At 36.1% G+C, this 21,503-nt stretch overlaps 1 protein-coding gene and 1 long non-coding RNA gene across 6 annotated transcripts in view; one reads left to right on the top strand and one right to left on the bottom strand.

Annotated features, from left to right (window-relative positions):
- The window catches only part of LOC125769770 (nyctalopin-like), a 266,449-nt gene that overhangs the window by 230,429 nt on the left and 14,517 nt on the right, over window positions 1-21,503 (top strand). For all 4 annotated transcript variants that reach the window (XM_049438623.1, XM_049438621.1, XM_049438622.1 and 1 more), the window contains 2 exons: window positions 3,215-4,184; window positions 5,599-5,759. In XM_049438623.1, the coding sequence (XP_049294580.1) occupies window positions 3,372-4,184; window positions 5,599-5,759 (974 nt within the window). In that variant the 5' untranslated portion in view covers window positions 3,215-3,371. The remainder of the gene's footprint in view (window positions 1-3,214; window positions 4,185-5,598; window positions 5,760-21,503) is intronic.
- LOC125769783 (uncharacterized) lies at window positions 9,711-20,732 on the bottom strand. 2 transcript variants are annotated; one of them, XR_007419106.1, is made up of 3 exons: window positions 16,322-20,732; window positions 11,312-11,998; window positions 9,711-10,624 (listed from the first exon to the last, which is right to left on the bottom strand). It is a non-coding gene; the product is annotated as an uncharacterized LOC125769783 (long non-coding RNA). The 2 variants fall into 2 exon arrangements; XR_007419107.1 differs by having other exon boundaries at window positions 9,711-10,125.

Here is a 21,503-nt window from a genome sequence, read left to right as displayed (position 1 = left end):
TAAAAAAATAAATTTGTTTAACAAACTGTGAAACCAGCTTGGGAGAATTATTATTTTATAATTTTTCTATTTTAATTTCTATATTGCCAAAGAACAAAGACCATTACAACTGTTCCAATTAGGGCTTATTCCCTTAACTCTTGACGCCATTAGCTAGCGTTGGTATTAATCTTCCACTATGAGTCCACACAAATACACGACACTTGACAAACGACCGCGGGTGAACCTGTTGCGGCTACATCATACAGACCTCCCAACCGATCCAGCCAGCGTAGTATCCAAATTTAACATCAGGAACAATGTTACGCGCGGCACAATAGATCCCAAGAAACTCATCTCCGATCCCGTCTTTCGGCTCATTTGGTAGGCAGAAACAAAAAGAAAGGACCCGTACAGTATATGCGGGATGCGTAAATTGTTCCCAGACGGTCCCCCAAATCCCCCTCCCAATGCCACTACAAGTGGATTTCCCTCCTTCCGCTACTCATCTACCCGAGGTCAGACAGGTGTCAGACAGTGTACGGGCAGGGCGGTTGAAGGGAATTAATTTCTGTCTCGTACAGAACTAAAAATAACAATCAACGCTTCAGCCGCCAACCTTTCGTAACCGTTCGTCGTTAGAAAAGCAGCATCCAGCAAAACGGTGTACATCTGCCAACCGAAAAAAAAGAAAACCTCTCCTCTCGTTTCTACAACGCGACTTTTGCGTAAACTTTGTCCCTTTTTACTTGTGGAGCAGATTTTTGGCTAAGTGGCTCCGGTTGAGTTGTGCTCCATGGTAGGGCAGGCTCTAAATTAAACGGTACGACTCAACCGAAACAGCTGAAGAAACAATAAAACGGGGAAAATCTGTTCCCTCCCATTGTCTCACGACTGCGGCTCGGCTGGTGAAAATTGGCCGCCATGAAATTGCCGGCGGCAGCGTTTTAAAAATGGCGTTTTGCTACACAGTAATGGGCCGTGGAACGCCAGACAGGCTGCAGCTTGGGAGGGGGGGGGCAAAACATTCTACAACTGCTTTTACTACGGAATTCGATGATTTGGCATTCGTTTTTTTTGGTTCTAAACTACCTTCCGTGGCACATTTTGTGCATTACCCACTTTTACACAAACCCCTTTTTGTTCCGTTCCACAGACATCTTTCCCAACAGACGAACGAGTAAATCGTGGAATGTTTTTGCTCGTTCAAATTTCATCGCGTTTTTCGGGTTGTTTTTCGTGTTTGTGATTTATTTATTTTATTCCTTCAAGGCACAAACTCATGGCACGCACACACACACACGCCGTAGGCTCTTAAAGGTTGTGGCGGCATTGTTACTGTTAGTGATTGCTTTAATTATTTCAAAGCACATCTTATGCTTGATGCGCCAATTTCGGAATTTCGTACGCGAAGTGCTTTGCATTAATCAGTGTTTGGAGAGTAAACTTTCAAACGAAATGAAAAACAAACTTAACCATCAATTTGCGTGCGTTTGGGGTTTTTGATTCGCAACTTTGCTCTTAAAACGCTCACCCATTTCGATGGCAGAAAGTTTTTTTGTGCGAAGAATAATTGATTAATGGTGGAAATTGGTGCTTTCACTGATTTGCAATAAAGAATGTTTTAAAATGACTTTTGTACGTAAAGCAACAAACAAATCTTTTTAACTAAAATGTTCAAAACGTACCCAATTGTAACATAAAATGCTGGAAGTTAAGGAAAAAGTATTAACATAATTTCCATTTCAAACAATCAACACTTGGTGCTTGTGTTTTGAAGACTTCCCAATCGCTTTAAAGTATTATTCTCCTTCTCATCATCATCATCAGTTAAGTTCAGGTTAAAGTACCACAGCGAAATTCGGGTGACTTTTACCGACCTTTAATTCGCGTGCCAAATGGCTGTCCTGCGCCACAGCCAAGTGTCAAGAATGATAAATTTTTGACAGATTACACGTGACGAATTTGCGGTTAGTGGAAGACGTTACGGGAAAAGTAACGGGAAGCGTTTGTTCAAGCCGTTTCTTTCACTCACTTTTATTACTAAGGCACGCAAATCGTAGAATGTTGTGATAAAGTGTTTCTTGTGCTGCTTGAGAATGGTAACGCGTTACTTACCGCACTCGAGTGGCATACGGTTCCCTAATTTGTGGTTACGCCGGGATGATTATGAGTCGCGTTATGATTTATGTTGTAACAATATTACTTTTTTGGTATGTTGCAACAAAGTTTGTTCGTTAGGCGTGTGCAAACGGTGCTGGGAAATTAATAATCTTGAAGACATTTAGTAACAGTTTTTTTAGATATCCCGTTACTCATTAGGTAACGCATATTTAAATATATGGTGGAATGTTTAAAATTGGTTTTCATCGGTACATTTAAACTACTTTTCTAAGGCTGATATGTGGTTCCTATACTGAAGATGTCCAAATCAATTAAGCAAACGAATTTAAATTTGCAATTTTTCTTGAATTGACTTACTGATTTAAAGTAAAGGACATTTTTGTAACTTGACTAAACTATTTCTAAATTATGAAACAATTAAAATATTTATAAAATGAAAAATACATTAAAGCACTGATTACCCGTACTCACACGTACTTAGTCCTGCCCGTATAAGCAAATAGTACGGATAAAAGCCATATCTCTTTTTATTGATAAATATTAGTCTACACCGTGTGATAGGAGGATTTAAAAAAAAATGCAAGATGTTACTGTACTTATTGCTTTAACGTTACAAAAAAAAAAGAAAACCGTTTGCAAGAGCGTCAGGCATCAATCACATGAGAAGTCTTCCTTATTTGTCATCATCGATTTTGCAATTTACATGTTAATTAGTCTTAGAAATTCTCATTTTTAAGCAGCACGAATAATCCTTATTTACAAAATTAAGGTCATAAATACATACTGCAAGACAGCCTTTGACTGCACGAAAATTAGCGAGTGTAAACCGAAAACGATCAGATAAAACCAAATAGCGTTACGCAGCGTTACACATAGATTTTACACTATTTCTTGTCGCTTGGTCGATCGTGTCCGGTCGGAAATGTAAACAAAATTTAATAGCTTTTAAAAATGAAATATTCTATCCTTCATTTCGTATCACAAGATATGTATAATCGGTATACAATTTGCCTTATTGATCATTTAATCGGACTCCTTTCTATCTTGCCCTAAGAAGATTAGCGCATTAACCACCTTCACTTTCACTTCTTTTTAATATCTGTCTTTCCAGATGTGTCCCACCAAACGAACGTGAACGTGTTTCGGATGTGGCTGGAAGGTGTACGACTTAAGCTCGAAGCAGTGAAGAATCTAAATCCACGACAGAAAAGATACGCTTCCAACGTTCGGGAAGTGGAGCGAAATTCAGTACAAGCGCGTGACGAACCATGGCAGCAAGAAATGAACTCACCGGTACCATACATCGGATGGTAAGCTTGATCATGCTGTTGGTGCTATTGACAGTTGGTCAATTGCCCACGGTCAACAGCTTCTGCCCTTCGCTCTGTACCTGTGAGAGCGATCGCAATCTACGGACGTCCTGCATAAATGCATCGCTCGAGGTGGTACCGATACAGCTAAATCCGGACGTCCGGTATCTCAATCTCACCGCCAACCAAATCACCAACGTACACTTTACGCTAGCCTTCTACTATCAGCTAGAGTCGCTCGATCTGTCCCACAATCGGATCGATTCGCTCGGTTCGAAAAATTTCGAATCGCAGGAAAAGCTGCTCGCCCTAAACCTGAGCCACAATGTGCTGCAGAGTCTGCTGAAGGATAGCTTCCGCGGGTTGAAACGGCTCGAGCTGCTGCGGCTCGATGACAATCAGCTGGAACAGATTCATCCGACCGCCTTTCAAGCGCTTACCTCCCTAAGAAGGCTCGAGCTGATGAACAACCGGCTGGTAAGCTTCGAGGACGGCGTGTTAAGGCCACTGGTGGCGCTGGAAACGCTGCTGCTCACCAACAACCAGCTGCTCGAGGTACCGTACGAAGGTAATCTGGAGTATGGGCGATCACTGCGCCACCTCGACCTATCCACCAATCTGATCGAGTACGTCGCCAACGATAGCTTTGGCGCCCTGCACGAGCTGCGCACACTCCGGCTGGCAGGGAACGTGCTGATGGAGGTTGATTGGAGCGCTTTCAGTGGTTTAAACGCCCTACAGCTTCTCGACCTGGCGGATAACAATCTAACGGTAAGGCTCGTTCGATCGTTGCATAATTAAATGGGTTTCTTTCATTCTTTTTTTGGACAAGTTCCAGTGGAGGTTTACTGCAGCCGTTGCATTCGTGTATGGGACATAATTTACCGTCGTGGCTAACCCTTCACTAGCCACGGGTTGAGCAGCTTACGATAAATATGATTTGAAATTCAAATTAATAGAATTTAATATACCATTTCCATGCAATTAAATTCGTTTTTGCTGTGAGATACCGTTTTGTGGGACAATCCATTTGGAGGCCCTTTTTCTTGGGGTTTGGTTCGAACGCGTGAAGAAAGCGATACCATTTTGTGGTGGTACGAGGTGCGATTTGTTTCATTGCGTTTGACCATGCATCAACATGGCCATCACGTGATTGTATGATGAAAGCCGACACACAACCAAAGTGATAAAGAGAGAGAGAAAGGGAGAATGGAATGGACATCCATTCAGCTATTGAAGGACAGATTTAAATGTGTTCTGAAAAGGGTTTGGACTGAGTTTAAATTAAGGGAACGGATTTATGTTTTAGATGTGTTGAGGTGAGATAGAAAGTTCAATTTTTATTGCTCAGAGTTTACAATTTTTTATTTCTGTTCTGTTTTGAAGTAGAGTTCACAAGAAATGTGATAACTTTCATAAATAATTTTCAATCGTTTTTGGAGTGGTTCTTCATTTGATTGCTGGCTAGAAACGAAAGTTTCACAGTAAAGAAATGAAAAATTTGAATACTTGAATTTATTTCAATATTCGTAATCTTCACTTTGGCCACTTGATGTCGTTAACGATATTCACAAGATCTACGACAAGAGCCAAAATATTGAATAAAATCTTTTTGTATCATAAAGTGCTCCACATATCAAAAATATGTTTTAAACATTAATTATTCAAAGTTCATCCAAAGTTCAAATACTGTACAATCATAACGCTTTGCTGTAAAAACTCTTCAGTGTAATCGTATTTAATTGAAAAAAAAACAATCTAATTGAAAACTTGACCTAACTTAAGACCAAATTTTAAATCAGCAGAAAACAATGGAGAAAAAAACAAATTTACGATAAAAAAATGCAAAACTTCACCAGCTGCGATGTAATAAAATGTTATAAATTTCATAAACAATTTTAATATTTGCACAAAATCTCGCATCTCCTCATCACAGGCGATTTATTTTGCTGCTGCGTGAAAATTCATCACAAAGCTCGCAAAGGGAATTATGTTCACCCCATTTGACAACGCTGGATGGAGTGTGGACGGCTTTTGACTCCTGATAATGCTTATAATTTATTTCGATTGAATCTGCACCCGTCACTTCCCGCCACCAGCTGCCCAAAAAGGGTAGCAATTTTCACTTTCACATTCTGATCGTCGCTTTCACTGGATGTTTTCTTTCCACTCGCTTCATTTCCAGACCATCCCGACGGTGCAGCTGTCGAAGCTGTACAATCTAACCACGCTGACGCTGAGCGGTAACTCGTTTGTGGAGCTACCGGCGGTTGCCTTTCAGAATCTGTTTCAACTGCGTGAGCTGCATCTGGACCGGTTGGATCGATTGGAGCACATCGATACGAGGTAAGTAGCGCGCTGTTATGCTTTGCCCACCCCCGGGAATCCGCTTTATCATCCGTGATGGTCCGGTGCATCGAAATTCTCCGGCACATGGCCGTGGTGTAAATAAAGTGCAATTGCAACCCTTAACACCACCGTAACACGTACCGCAACCAACGAATATCGACTGTCAGTTCCGATCGGTTCCGTTATGAACTGCCGGAATCCATTGACTTTTCGTGCGGTGAAGCTATGGTTAGCAAATGTTGATGATGTTATCATCCGACCGTTGGCAAGTGGCGTACCAACGATCGCGCAACGTGATTCAGTAGCTCTCGCATCGGGCGCATTATGGTGGGGTTTTGTTGCGATAAAATGTTGCTGGCTCATGAAGCGAACGGGAACCATCACCGTTCGGTTTTACGGTCCTTTCTTTCATTTTGAGTGAGTTTAGAAAAAAAACGTTCGACAAGCAGTAAAACACGGCAGCTAAAGGCATCCCCGAAATGAGCTGTCATCAATGTTCTGTAACGATCGCTCGGATTATAGCCTTTTTTCTGCAAACCCATCCCCCATCCTGCTGGTCTCTCCTGGGATCCCTTTGCACGTGCATCGTACCTCGATGTGAAGCGCAAGTAATGTGCAATATCTTGCCATCAGATGGCGGCCCTTTCATTAGCGAGCGTTCGTCTAGGAATGCGACCACTTGGCGTGTCCGGGACCATGATCCTTGTTTAAAGCATATCGCACGTATTGATGTGTACTCGGATTTCATACGCTGGTGGAGTAAAGTTTTATATTTTTATTACTTCCACAAATACAAAACACGTTACCAAGCACCTAGCGACGCGTACGAGCGAATGGCCACAAACGGTTTACTTCTGGTTCGATGTACGAGGAAAGAGTCATTTTAACCTGAAGCGAAATTTGATGTGAGAATGAGAATTTCTTGAAGTATTTTCTGCATTTATGTACCCTATGGAAGTGATTAAATTTCTCGAGCTGTATAAAAATTGTGAAATTTTCCACCCTTAAGTATGTGGTTATTTTGATCGTAACACAACTATTAGAATTTTTTAGCGATTAACTTTAAATACTGATTAAAAATTATGTCATGATGAGGGTGTATAGCGGATGAAAAATAATCAGCACACTATATTCGCAAGAATGCCTAGAATAAGGAACCATGCAATAAAAAAGATTCCTCAAAAGCCTTACTTCAGTCCATCCACACAATAATCGACAGAAAAGTCGTGGTTTTTAATCAGAAAAAAATGTATTTAAATTAATGTAAAATTTTAACTTTTTTCTTTTTTTTAAATACATTTCATAAAAAGTATTTTTATTAGTGTCATTTAATTTTTATCGCTTTTTGCAACACATTTCTTATTTCTAAAAAAAAAATGTTTGGCAGTGTCCTCATAGTTATGTTAACTTCAAAAATGCGTTGTTTTTTGTTATTACTCATGCAGTAATGTTTACAAGAATATGTAGAAATAAGCAAAGGCGTAAAATTAAATTTCACACAAAATACAAATCGAATAATCGAAATGACAATTAGTTGTTTGTAGTTGAATTTAAATTTTCCCTTTCAATTTTGAAATAATTGCTAATCGATTAAATATAAACATGACGATCTCATTCAAATTTACCTTTTAAATATGAGTGTCCAATTAAATATTAAATAAGATAAAAAGGAATATTTCTTAATGTGCTTAACTTTTAAATCGTGAATAAAACTTATTGTTTAATAATGAATTAAAAAGTAAATAATAAATTCCAGAAAGGCATTTATTTATACATAATTTCCTTTCCTATACTCAAAGTAACGATCAGCAAACCATGTGTGATTAAAAAAAAAAGAATTTGATGTTTTTTTTGTCAAAATTATTCATCAAATTAAATTCTACTGATATTTTACATATCCTTCAAATTGTGCACACTGCACCCCACCCCCGCTTTATTGCAATAAAGTGCCAAACAGTTTTGTCATCTTGCAACCGAACTCATTTCATGTGCTCATTTTATTTAGACAAACTATTTTCAAAATTAAAATCAACCCATGCTGGAAGAGATGAATTTTACACGCCCAAATACCGGATTCCCAGGATACGGAAAACCCTGCTTCGGTTGTTTTTGTTTCCCGTGAACACCCAAATCACCCTGGCAACCGGGTACAACCCGCGGGTTGCCGCAGTGAAAGTTTCCGCGTGTAATTTAGTAAAAACCTTTCGTACGCGCTTGCTACATGTCCTCGTTCTTGTGGCAAAAATAGCTCCTTTCTCATCGTTTTGCGATGTGCAAGCGGAAAAAGCATTTCACCAGGGCGCGAGCATGAGAAAATGTGATAGTTCATCATCCGAATTCCTTACTACAGCTTCGAAATGGCTGCTGTTGGGGCCAGCAAGAGACCAACAAACGGGTGGTTGGATTGGGTGGAGTGGAAGGTACCGCCGTACCGCGAAACAGAACAATAGCAGTGAACAAACGGTGAAATGGCGGATGCATTGAAAGCTGGGATCGAAATCGGTTGAACTATTTTTACCCAATCTTACCCGCTTACCCGGGCAGGGGAACGCCATTTTGCGCTAACCGTAACCGTTGGTGGCGGTCGCAGTCGGTGGAACATAAAGAGTATTTTATTGTTAGCCGCATGTATGGCTGGCAAGCGCTGTGTCTGTCAGCATGTAGCTGGCAGTTTGGCACACGATCACACGATGCAGACAGGAATGGGTACATCCTGAACGTACGTCGTCGGTGCAGTCGGTGATTTGAAAGAAAGCAACTATTTCTGACAGGTTCAATATTGCTGTGTCTAGGAAAGTTGAGGTTTAATTTTCCCTCTGTCTGATTGGCACATAAAGATTTTTCCCGCGAGAAAACGTTGCTTCAATTCTAAAGCGGAAAAGAACATAATTAAAGTTTTACTATCAACCTACAGGAATTTTTAGCATTTTATGATTTTATCACGAGAACATCAATTTTAACTGATGGTTTAGAGTGGTGTTGGGTGAATTGGAATCAGATTCATGAGGAATCTTAAGAAATATTTGCACTGAATGAATGGATCCGAATATCTATTCTAAATGTTAAAGGATCCTCAAAGATTTATGAATGCTAAAAGAATCAAGATTCCTCAAAGATTCATGAGATCCTCACTGATTCGTGGTGACCCGTAAGAAGTCAAAATTCAGCTCAATCGGTCTACAGAATTTATTGCTTGCAGGATGGTGTTCTCTTCTGTTTGGGGAACAAAAAGAGCTCTTGGGTTTGCCATTTTAGACATCCTTTGAGTTTGTTCACCTATAGCTAAATAGTCAAGAGTACGACGGGATTTAGTACTGGTTCAATTGTTGTTGTTGGAATCAGCATTCATATGTTTATAGGCAATTTGGAATACTTTTCCCAGACATTCTTAACCATCAAAAACTAAGTTTACGTAAGCAGGGCAACAGCAAACATATATAATGAACACAATGGCCTCTTCAGCCAAATTTGTTAAATCTTGATCAGAAATGCTTGGCGATCCTTATCTCTTCAATATTAAAAAAAATCAAGAAGAGTACCTGTAATACTGTTGGGTCAAGAGCGAAAGAGGTACCTCAATCGCTCCGCTCATCTTATTGTGTGCGCTCCCGCACAGCCCACGGGAAAACAGAGGTAGCTCCGTACGGAGCGCTACACACAGGAGCGATTGTGCGATGCAATCCCAGGAGCGAAGTTCCGCACCACAAGGAGCGCTACACACAGGAGCGATTGTGCGATGCGCTCCCATTTGAAAATTTCCTAAGGCTATAGCCTAACGTTTTTTTTGGGAAATTTTGAAAAAAAAATTAAATTGATTTATTTTAAAGCGATTCGGATAAAATCAGTTTCTTTTCACTCAAATAATACTAAAAATTTAAAACATTATAAAAATAACAAAAAAAATTAAAAAAAAATTTCAACTCGAAAATTTCATAAGGCTTACCCCTTACGTCTTTATTGGGAAATTTTGCAAAAAAAATTAAATTGATTTATTTTAATCCCAACTGGTTGCAATGTGTTTCTTTTCACTCAAGTAATGCTTTAAATGAAAAAAGAGTGAAAAATAATAAAAAAATCAAAAAATTCAAAAATATGAAAATTTACTAAGGCTCATTTTTGCACCTAGTTTTGCCTATAACTCGGTCGGTATCCAACGGATCGCCAATCTTTAACCTGTGGTCGATAGATGGCATCAATGGCTACATTTTCTTCTTGGACGGCCATGCCCTCAGATGTCTGTGCCAGAAGTTATTCGAGGAACCAAGTTCCTTACCCTGTTTGATAAAATGTAAAAATTTTCTCATTTTTGCACCAACTTTTGCCTATAACTCGGTCGGTATCCAACGGATCGCCAATCTTTAACCTGTGGTCGATAGATGGCACCAATGGCTACATTTTCTTCTTGGACGACCATACCGTCAGATGTCTGTGCCAGAAGTTATTCGAGGAACCAAGTTCCTTACCCTGTGTTTGAACAATTTAGCAAAATTGAAAAATGTGATATATTTTCATGGGAATTTGTTGCAATATGTTTCTTTTCACTCAAATAATGCTTTAAACTAAAAAAAGAATAAAAAATCGAAAAAAAAAATTTCAAAAAAATTTCAACTCGAAAATTTCATAAGGCTTACCCCTTACGTTTTTTTTGAGAAATTTTGCAAAAAAAATAAAATTGTTTTATTTTAATCCCAATTGGTTGCAATGAGTTTCTTTTCACTCAAATAATGATTGAAATAAAAAAAAGAGTGAAAAATAATGAAAAAATCAAAAAATTCAAAAAACTGAAAATTTACTAAGGGTCATTTTTGCACCAAGTTTTGGCTATAACTCGGTCGGTATCCAACGGATCGCCAATCTTTAACCTGTGGTCGATAGATGGCATCAATGGCTACATTTTCTTCTTGGACGGCCATGCCCTCAGATGTCTGTGCCAGAAGTTATTCGAGGAACCAAGTTCCTTACCCTGTTTGATAAGTTGTAAAAATTTTCTCATTTTTGCACCAACTTTTGCCTATAACTCGGTCGGTATCCAACGGATCGCCAATCTTTAACTTGTGGTCGATAGATGGCACCAATGGCTACATTTTCTTCTTGGACGGCCATACCGTCAGATGTCTGTGCCAGAAGTTATTCGAGGAACCAAGTTCCTTACCCTGTTTTTGAACAATTTAGCAAAATTGAAAAATGTGATATATTTTCATGGGAATTTGTTGCAATATGTTTCTTTTCACTCAAATAATGCTTTAAACTAAAAAAAGAATAAAAAATCGAAAAAAACATTTCAAAAAAATTTCAACTCGAAAATTTCATAAGGCTTACCCCTTACGTTTTTTTGAGAAATTTTGCAAAAAAAATAAAATTGTTTTATTTTAATCCCAATTGGTTGCAATGAGTTTCTTTTCACTCAAATAATGATTGAAATAAAAAAAAGAGTGAAAAATAATCAAAAAATCAAAAAATTCAAAAAACTGAAAATATACTAAGGGTCATTTTTGCACCAAAATTTGCCTATAACTCGGTCGGTATCCAATGGATCGCCAATCTTTAACCTGTGGTCGATAGATGGCATCAATGGCTATATTTTCTTCTTGGACGGCCATGCCCTCAGATGTCTGTGCCAGAAGTTATTCGAGGAACCAAGTTCCTTACCCTGTTTGATAAAATGTAAAAATTTTCTCATTTTTGCACCAACTTTTGCCTATAACTCGGTCGGTATCCAACGGATCGCCAATCTTTAACTTGTGGTCGATAGATGGCACCAATGGCTACATTTTCTTCTTGGACGGCCATACCGTCAGATGTCTGTGCCAGAAGTTATTCGAGGAACCAAGTTCCTTACCCTGGTTTTGAACAATTTAGCAAAATTGAAAAATGTGATATATTTTCATGGGAATTTGTTGCAATATGTTTCTTTTCACTCAAATAATGCTTTAAACTAAAAAAAGAATAAAAAATCGAAAAAAAAATTTCAAAAAAATTTCAACTCGAAAATTTCATAAGGCTTACCCCTTACGTTTTTTTGAGAAATTTTGCAAAAAAAATAAAATTGTTTTATTTTAATCCCAATTGGTTGCAATGAGTTTCTTTTCACTCAAATAATGATTGAAATAAAAAAAAGAGTGAAAAATAATGAAAAAATCAAAAAATTCAAAAAACTGAAAATTTACTAAGGGTCATTTTTGCACCAAAATTTGCCTATAACTCGGTCGGTATCCAACGGATCGCCAATCTTTAACCTGTGGTCGATAGATGGCATCAATGGCTACATTTTCTTCTTGGACGGCCATGCCCTCAGATGTCTGTGCCAGAAGTTATTCGAGGAACCAAGTTCCTTACCCTGTTTGATAAAATGTAAAAATTTTCTCATTTTTGCACCAACTTTTGCCTATAACTCGGTCGGTATCCAACGGATCGCCAATCTTTAACTTGTGGTCGATAGATGGCACCAATGGCTACATTTTCTTCTTGGACGGCCATACCGTCAGATGTCTGTGCCAGAAGTTATTCGAGGAACCAAGTTCCTTACCCTGTTTTTGAACAATTTAGCAAAATTGAAAAATGTGATATATTTTCATGGGAATTTGTTGCAATATGTTTCTTTTCACTCAAATAATGCCTTAAACTAAAAAAAGAATAAAAAATCGAAAAAAAAATTTCAAAAAAATTTCAACTCGAAAATTTCATAAGGCTTACCCCTTACGTTTTTTTTGAGAAATTTTGCAAAAAAAATAAAATTGTTTTATTTTAATCCCAATTGGTTGCAATGAGTTTCTTTTCACTCAAATAATGATTGAAATAAAAAAAAGAGTGAAAAATAATCAAAAAATCAAAAAATTCAAAAAATTGAACATTTACTAAGGGTCATTTTTGCACCAAATTTTGCCTATAACTCGGTCGGTATCCAACGGATCGCCAATCTTTAACCTGTGGTCGATAGAAGGCATCAATGGCTACATTTTCTTCTTGGACGGCCATGCCCTCAGATGTGTGTGCCAGAAGTTATTCGAGGAACCAAGTTCCTTACCCTGTTTGATAAAATGTAAAGTTTTTCTCTTTTTTGCACCAACTTTTGCCTATAACTCGGTCGGTATCCAACGGATCGCCAATCTTTAACCTGTGGTCGATAGATGGCACCAATGGCTACATTTTCTTCTTGGACGACCATACCGTCAGATGTCTGTGCCAGAAGTTATTCGAGGAACCAAGTTCCTTACCCTGTTTTTGAACAATTTAGCAAAATTGAAAAATGTGATATATTTTCATGGGAATTTGTTGCAATATGTTTCTTTTCACTCAAATAATGCTTTAAACTAAAAAAAGAATAAAAAATCGAAAAAAAAATTTCAAAAAAATTTCAACTCGAAAATTTCATAAGGCTTACCCCTTACGTTTTTTTTGAGAAATTTTGCAAAAAAAATAAAATTGTTTTATTTTAATCCCAATTGGTTGCAATGAGTTTCTTTTCACTCAAATAATGATTGAAATAAAAAAAAGAGTGAAAAATAATGAAAAAATCAAAAAATTCAAAAAACTGAAAATTTACTAAGGGTCATTTTTGCACCAAGTTTTGGCTATAACTCGGTCGGTATCCAACGGATCGCCAATCTTTAACCTGTGGTCGATAGATGGTATCAATGGCTACATTTTCTTCTTGGACGGCCATGCCCTCAGATGTCTGTGCCAGAAGTTATTCGAGGAACCAAGTTCCTTACCCTGTTTGATAAAATGTAAAAATTTTCTCATTTTTGCACCAACTTTTGCCTATAACTCGGTCGGTATCCAACGGATCGCCAATCTTTAACTTGTGGTCGATAGATGGCACCAATGGCTACATTTTCTTCTTGGACGGCCATACCGTCAGATGTCTGTGCCAGAAGTTATTCGAGGAACCAAGTTCCTTACCCTGTTTTTGAACAATTTAGCAAAATTGAAAAATGTGATATATTTTCATGGGAATTTGTTGCAATATGTTTCTTTTCACTCAAATAATGCCTTAAACTAAAAAAAGAATAAAAAATCGAAAAAAAAATTTCAAAAAAATTTCAACTCGAAAATTTCATAAGGCTTACCCCTTACGTTTTTTTGAGAAATTTTGAACCCTGTTTTTGAACAATTTAGCAAAATTGAAAACTGTGATATATTTTCATGGGAATTTGTTGCAATATGTTTCTTTTCACTCAAATAATGCTTAAAACTAAAAAAAGAATAAAAAATCGAAAAAAAAATTTCAAAAAAATTTCAACTCGAAAATTTCATAAGGCTTACCCCTTACGTTTTTTTTGAGAAATTTTGCAAAAACAATAAAATTGTTTTATTTTAATCCCAATTGGTTGCAATGAGTTTCTTTTCACTCAAATAATGATTGAAATAAAAAAAAGAGTGAAAAATAATGAAAAAATCAAAAAATTCAAAAAACTGAAAATTTACTAAGGGTCATTTTTGCACCAAAATTTGCCTATAACTCGGTCGGTATCCAACGGATCGCCAATCTTTAACCTGTGGTCGATAGATGGCATCAATGGCTATATTTTCTTCTTGGACGGCCATGCCCTCAGATGTCTGTGCCAGAAGTTATTCGAGGAACCAAGTTCCTTACCCTGTTTGATAAAATGTAAAAATTTTCTCATTTTTGCACCAACTTTTGCCTATAACTCGGTCGGTATCCAACGGATCGCCAATCTTTAACTTGTGGTCGATAGATGGCACCAATGGCTACATTTTCTTCTTGGACGGCCATACCGTCAGATGTCTGTGCCAGAAGTTATTCGAGGAACCAAGTTCCTTACCCTGTTTTTGAACAATTTAGCAAAATTGAAAAATGTGATATATTTTCATGGGAATTTGTTGCAATATGTTTCTTTTCACTCAAATAATGCTTAAAACTAAAAAAAGAATAAAAAATCGAAAAAAAAATTTCAAAAAAATTTCAACTCGAAAATTTCATAAGGCTTACCCCTTACGTTTTTTTTGAGAAATTTTGCAAAAAAAATAAAATTGTTTTATTTTAATCCCAATTGGTTGCAATGAGTTTCTTTTCACTCAAATAATGATTGAAATAAAAAAAAGAGTGAAAAATAATCAAAAAATCAAAAAATTCAAAAAATTGAACATTTACTAAGGGTCATTTTTGCACCAAATTTTGCCTATAACTCGGTCGGTATCCAACGGATCGCCAATCTTTAACCTGTGGTCGATAGAAGGCATCAATGGCTACATTTTCTTCTTGGACGGCCATGCCCTCAGATGTGTGTGCCAGAAGTTATTCGAGGAACCAAGTTCCTTACCCTGTTTGATAAAATGTAAAGTTTTTCTCTTTTTTGCACCAACTTTTGCCTATAACTCGGTCGGTATCCAACGGATCGCCAATCTTTAACCTGTGGTCGATAGATGGCACCAATGGCTACATTTTCTTCTTGGACGACCATACCGTCAGATGTCTGTGCCAGAAGTTATTCGAGGAACCAAGTTCCTTACCCTGTGTTTGAACAATTTAGCAAAATTGAAAAATGTGATATATTTTCATGGGAATTTGTTGCAATATGTTTCTTTTCACTCAAATAATGCTTTAAACTAAAAAAAGAATAAAAAATCGAAAAAAAAATTTCAAAAAAATTTCAACTCGAAAATTTCATAAGGCTTACCCCTTACGTTTTTTTTGAGAAATTTTGCAAAAAAAATAAAATTGTTTTATTTTAATCCCAATTGGTTGCAATGAGTTTCTTTTCACTCAAATAATGATTGAAATAAAAAAAAGAGTGAAAAATAATGAAAAAATCAAAAAATTCAAAAAACTGAAAATTTACTAAGGGTCATTTTTGCACCAAGTTTTGGCTATAACTCGGTCGGTATCCAACGGATCGCCAATCTTTAACCTGTGGTCGATAGATGGCATCAATGGCTACATTTTCTTCTTGGACGGCCATGCCCTCAGATGTCTGTGCCAGAAGTTATTCGAGGAACCAAGTTCCTTACCCTGTTTGATAAAATGTAAAAATTTTCTCATTTTTGCACCAACTTTTGCCTATAACTCGGTCGGTATCCAACGGATCGCCAATCTTTAACTTGTGGTCGATAGATGGCACCAATGGCTACATTTTCTTCTTGGACGACCATACCGTCAGATGTCTGTGCCAGAAGTTATTCGAGGAACCAAGTTCCTTACCCTGTTTTTGAACAATTTAGCAAAATTGAAAAATGTGATATATTTTCATGGGAATTTGTTGCAATATGTTTCTTTTCACTCAAATAATGCCTTAAACTAAAAAAAGAATAAAAAATCGAAAAAAAAATTTCAAAAAAATTTCAACTCGAAAATTTCATAAGGCTTACCCCTTACGTTTTTTTGAGAAATTTTGCAAAAAAAATAAAATTGTTTTATTTTAATCCCAATTGGTTGCAATGAGTTTCTTTTCACTCAAATAATGATTGAAATAAAAAAAAGAGTGAAAAATAATGAAAAAATCAAAAAATTCAAAAAACTGAAAATTTACTAAGGGTCATTTTTGAACCAAAATTTGCCTATAAGTCGGTCGGTATCCAACAGATCGCCAATCTTTAACCTGTGGTCGATAGATGGCATCAATGGCTATATTTTCTTCTTGGACGGCCATGCCCTCAGATGTGTGTGCCAGAAGTTATTCGAGGAACCAAGTTCCTTACCCTGTTTGATAAAATGTAAAATTTTTCTCATTTTTGCACCAACTTTTGCCTATAACTCGGTCGGTATCCAACGGATCGCCAATCTTTAACTTGTGGTCGATAGATGGCACCAATGGCTACATTTTCTTCTTGGACAGCCATACCGTCAGATGTCTGTGCCAGAAGTTATTCGAGGAACCAAGTTCCTTACCCTGTTTTTGAACAATTTAGCAAAATTGAAAAATGTGATATATTTTCATGGGAATTTGTTGCAATATGTTTCTTTTCACTCAAATAATGCCTTAAACTAAAAAAAAAAATAAAAAATCGAAAAAAAATTTCAAAAAAATTTCAACTCGAAAATTTCATAAGGCTTACCCCTTACGTTTTTTTTGAGAAATTTTGCAAAAAAAATAAAATTGTTTTATTTTAATCCCAATTGGTTGCAATGAGTTTCTTTTCACTCAAATAATGATTGAAATAAAAAAAAGAGTGAAAAATAATCAAAAAATCAAAAAATTCAAAAAATTGAACATTTACTAAGGGTCATTTTTGCACCAAATTTTGCCTATAACTCGGTCGGTATCCAACGGATCGCCAATCTTTAACCTGTGGTCGATAGAAGGCATCAATGGCTACATTTTCTTCTTGGACGGCCATGCCCTCAGATGTGTGTGCCAGAAGTTATTCGAGGAACCAAGTTCCTTACCCTGTTTGATAAAATGTAAAGTTTTTCTCTTTTTTGCACCAACTTTTGCCTATAACTCGGTCGGTATCCAACGGATCGCCAATCTTTAACCTGTGGTCGATAGATGGCACCAATGGCTACATTTTCTTCTTGGACGACCATACCGTCAGCTGTCTGTGCCAGAAGTTATTCGAGGAACCAAGTTCCTTACCCTGTGTTTGAACAATTTAGCAAAATTGAAAAATGTGATATATTTTCATGGGAATTTGTTGCAATATGTTTCTTTTCACTCAAATAATGCTTTAAACTAAAAAAAGAATAAAAAATCGAAAAAAAAATTTCAAAAAAATTTCAACTCGAAAATTTCATAAGGCTTACCCCTTACGTTTTTTTTGAGAAATTTTGCAAAAAAAATAAAATTGTTTTATTTTAATCCCAATTGGTTGCAATGAGTTTCTTTTCACTCAAATAATGATTGAAATAAAAAAAAGAGTGAAAAATAATAAAAAAATCAAAAAATTCAAAAAACTGAAAATTTACTAAGGGTCATTTTTGCACCAAGTTTTGGCTATAACTCGGTCGGTATCCAACGGATCGCCAATCTTTAACCTGTGGTCGATAGATGGCATCAATGGCTACATTTTCTTCTTGGACGGCCATGCCCTCAGATGTCTGTGCCAGAAGTTATTCGAGGAACCAAGTTCCTTACCCTGTTTGATAAAATGTAAAAATTTTCTCATTTTTGCACCAACTTTTGCCTATAACTCGGTCGGTATCCAACGGATCGCCAATCTTTAACTTGTGGTCGATAGATGGCACCAATGGCTAAATTTTCTTCTTGGACAGCCATACCGTCAGATGTCTGTGCCAGAAGTTATTCGAGGAACCAAGTTCCTTACCCTGTTTTTGAACAATTTAGCAAAATTGAAAAATGTGATATATTTTCATGGGAATTTGTTGCAATATGTTTCTTTTCACTCAAATAATGCCTTAAACTAAAAAAAAATAAAAAATCGAAAAAAAATTTCAAAAAAATTTCAACTCGAAAATTTCATAAGGCTTACCCCTTACGTTTTTTTTGAGAAATTTTGCAAAAAAAATAAAATTGTTTTATTTTAATCCCAATTGGTTGCAATGAGTTTCTTTTCACTCAAATAATGATTGAAATAAAAAAAAGAGTGAAAAATAATGAAAAAATCAAAAAATTCAAAAAACTGAAAATTTACTAAGGGTCATTTTTGCACCAAGTTTTGGCTATAACTCGGTCGGTATCCAACGGATCGCCAATCTTTAACCTGTGGTCGATAGATGGCATCAATGGCTACATTTTCTTCTTGGACGGCCATGCCCTCAGATGTCTGTGCCAGAAGTTATTCGAGGAACCAAGTTCCTTACCCTGTTTGATAAAATGTAAAAATTTTCTCATTTTTGCACCAACTTTCGCCTATAACTCGGTCGGTATCCAACGGATCGCCAATCTTTAACTTGTGGTCGATAGATGGCACCAATGGCTACATTTTCTTCTTGGACGACCATACCGTCAGATGTCTGTGCCAGAAGTTATTCGAGGAACCAAGTTCCTTACCCTGTTTTTGAACAATTTAGCAAAATTGAAAAATGTGATATATTTTCATGGGAATTTGTTGCAATATGTTTCTTTTCACTCAAATAATGCCTTAAACTAAAAAAAGAATAAAAAATCGAAAAAAAAATTTCAAAAAAATTTCAACTCGAAAATTTCATAAGGCTTACCCCTTACGTTTTTTTGAGAAATTTTGCAAAAAAAATAAAATTGTTTTATTTTAATCCCAATTGGTTGCAATGAGTTTCTTTTCACTCAAATAATGATTGAAATAAAAAAAAGAGTGAAAAATAATGAAAAAATCAAAAAATTCAAAAAACTGAAAATTTACTAAGGGTCATTTTTGCACCAAAATTTGCCTATAACTCGGTCGGTATCCAACGGATCGCCAATCTTTAACCTGTGGTCGATAGATGGCACCAATGGCTACATTTTCTTCGTGGACGGTCATGCCCTCAGATGTATGTGCCAGAAGTTATTCGAGGAACCAAGTTCCTTACCCTGTTTGAGAAAATGTAAAAATTTTCTCATTTTTGCACCAACTTTTGCCTATAACTCGGTCGGTATCCAACGGATCGCCAATCTTTAACTTGTGGTCGGTAGATGGCACCAATGGCTACATTTTCTTCTTGGACAGCCATACCGTCAGATGTCTGTGCCAGAAGTTATTCGAGGAACCAAGTTCCTTACCCTGTTTTTGAACAATTTAGCAAAATTGAAAAATGTGATATATTTTCATGGGAATTTGTTGCAATATGTTTCTTTTCACTCAAATAATGCCTTAAACTAAAAAAAGAATAAAAAATCGAAAAAAAAATTTCAAAAAAATTTCAACTCGAAAATTTCATAAGGCTTACCCCTTACGTTTTTTTTGAGAAATTTTGCAAAAAAAAATAAAATTGTTTTATTTTAATCCCAATTGGTTGCAATGAGTTTCTTTTCACTCAAATAATGATTGAAATAAAAAAAAGAGTGAAAAATAATCAAAAAATCAAAAAATTCAAAAAAATGAAAATTTACTAAGGCTCATTTTTGCACTAACTTTTGCCTATAACTCGGTCGGTATCCAACGGATCGCCAATCTTTAACCTGTGGTCGATAGATGGCATTAATGGCTACATTTTCTTCTTGGACGGCCATGCCCTCAGATGTGTGTGCCAGAAGTTATTCGAGGAACCAAGTTCCTTACCCTGTTTGATAAAATGTAAAATTTTTCTCATTTTTGCACCAACTTTTGCCTATAACTCGGTCGGTATCCAACGGATCGCCAATCTTTAACTTGTGGTCGATAGATGGCACCAATGGCTACATTTTCTTCTTGGACGGCCATACCGTCAGATGTCTGTGCCAGTAGTTATTCGAGGAACCAAGTTCCTTACCCTGTTTTTGAACAATTTAGCAAAATTGAAAACTGTGATATATTTTCATGGGAATTTGTTGCAATATGTTTCTTTTCACTCAAATAATGCTTAAAACTAAAAAAAGAATAAAAAATCGAAAAAAAAATTTCAAAAAAATTTCAACTCGAAAATTTCATAAGGCTTACCCCTTACGTTTTTTTTTGAGAAATTTTGCAAAAAAAAATAAAATTGTTTTATTTTAATCCCAATTGGTTGCAATGAGTTTCTTTTCACTGAAATAATGATTGAAATAAAGAAAAGAGTGAAAAATAATGAAAAAATCAAAAAATTCAAAAAAATGAAAATTTACTAAGGGTCAATCTTGCACCAAAATTTGCCTATAACTCGGTCGGTATCCAACGGATCGCCAATCTTCAACTTGTGGTCGATAGATGGCACCAATGGCTACATTTTCTTCTTGGACAGCCATACCGTCAGATGTCTGTGCCAGAAGTTATTCGAGGAACCAAGTTCCTTACCCTGTTTTTGAACAATTTAGCAAAATTGAAAAATGTGATATATTTTCATGGGAATTTGTTGCAATATGTTTCTTTTCACTCAAATAATGCCTTAAACTAAAAAAAAAATAAAAAATCGAAAAAAAATTTCAAAAAAATTTCAACTCGAAAATTTCATAAGGCTTACCCCTTACGTTTTTTTTGAGAAATTTTGCAAAAAAAAAATTGTTTTATTTTAATCCCAATTGGTTGCAATGAGTTTCTTTTCACTCAAATAATGATTGAAATAAAAAAAAGAGTGAAAAATAATGAAAAAATCAAAAAATTCAAAAAACTGAAAATTTACTAAGGGTCATTTTTGCACCAAAATTTGCCTATAACTCGGTCGGTATCCAACGGATCGCCAATCTTTAACCTGTGGTCGATAGATGGCATCAATGGCTATATTTTCTTCTTGGACGGCCATGCCCTCAGATGTGTGTGCCAGAAGTTATTCGAGGAACCAAGTTCCTTACCCTGTTTGATAAAATGTAAAAATTTTCTCATTTTTGCACCAACTTTTGCCTATAACTCGGTCGGTATCCAACGGATCGCCAATCTTTAACTTGTGGTCGATAGATGGCACCAATGGCTACATTTTCTTCTTGGACAGCCATACCGTCAGATGTCTGTGCCAGAAGTTATTCGAGGAACCAAGTTCCTTACCCTGTTTTTGAACAATTTAGCAAAATTGAAAAATGTGATATATTTTCATGGGAATTTGTTGCAATATGTTTCTTTTCACTCAAATAATGCTTAAAACTAAAAAAAGAATAAAAAATCGAAAAAAAAATTTCAAAAAAATTTCAACTCGAAAATTTCATAAGGCTTACCCCTTACGTTTTTTTTTTGAGAAATTTTGCAAAAAAAATAAAATTGTTTTATTTTAATCCCAATTGGTTGCAATGAGTTTCTTTTCACTCAAATAATGATTGA

This window comes from Anopheles funestus, chromosome 3RL, assembly GCF_943734845.2.
Source record: "Anopheles funestus chromosome 3RL, idAnoFuneDA-416_04, whole genome shotgun sequence".
NCBI lineage: Eukaryota > Metazoa > Arthropoda > Insecta > Diptera > Culicidae > Anopheles > Anopheles funestus.
The sequence above is the reverse complement of the archived record's forward strand: the minus strand, read 5'-3'. Positions and strand labels throughout refer to the sequence as shown.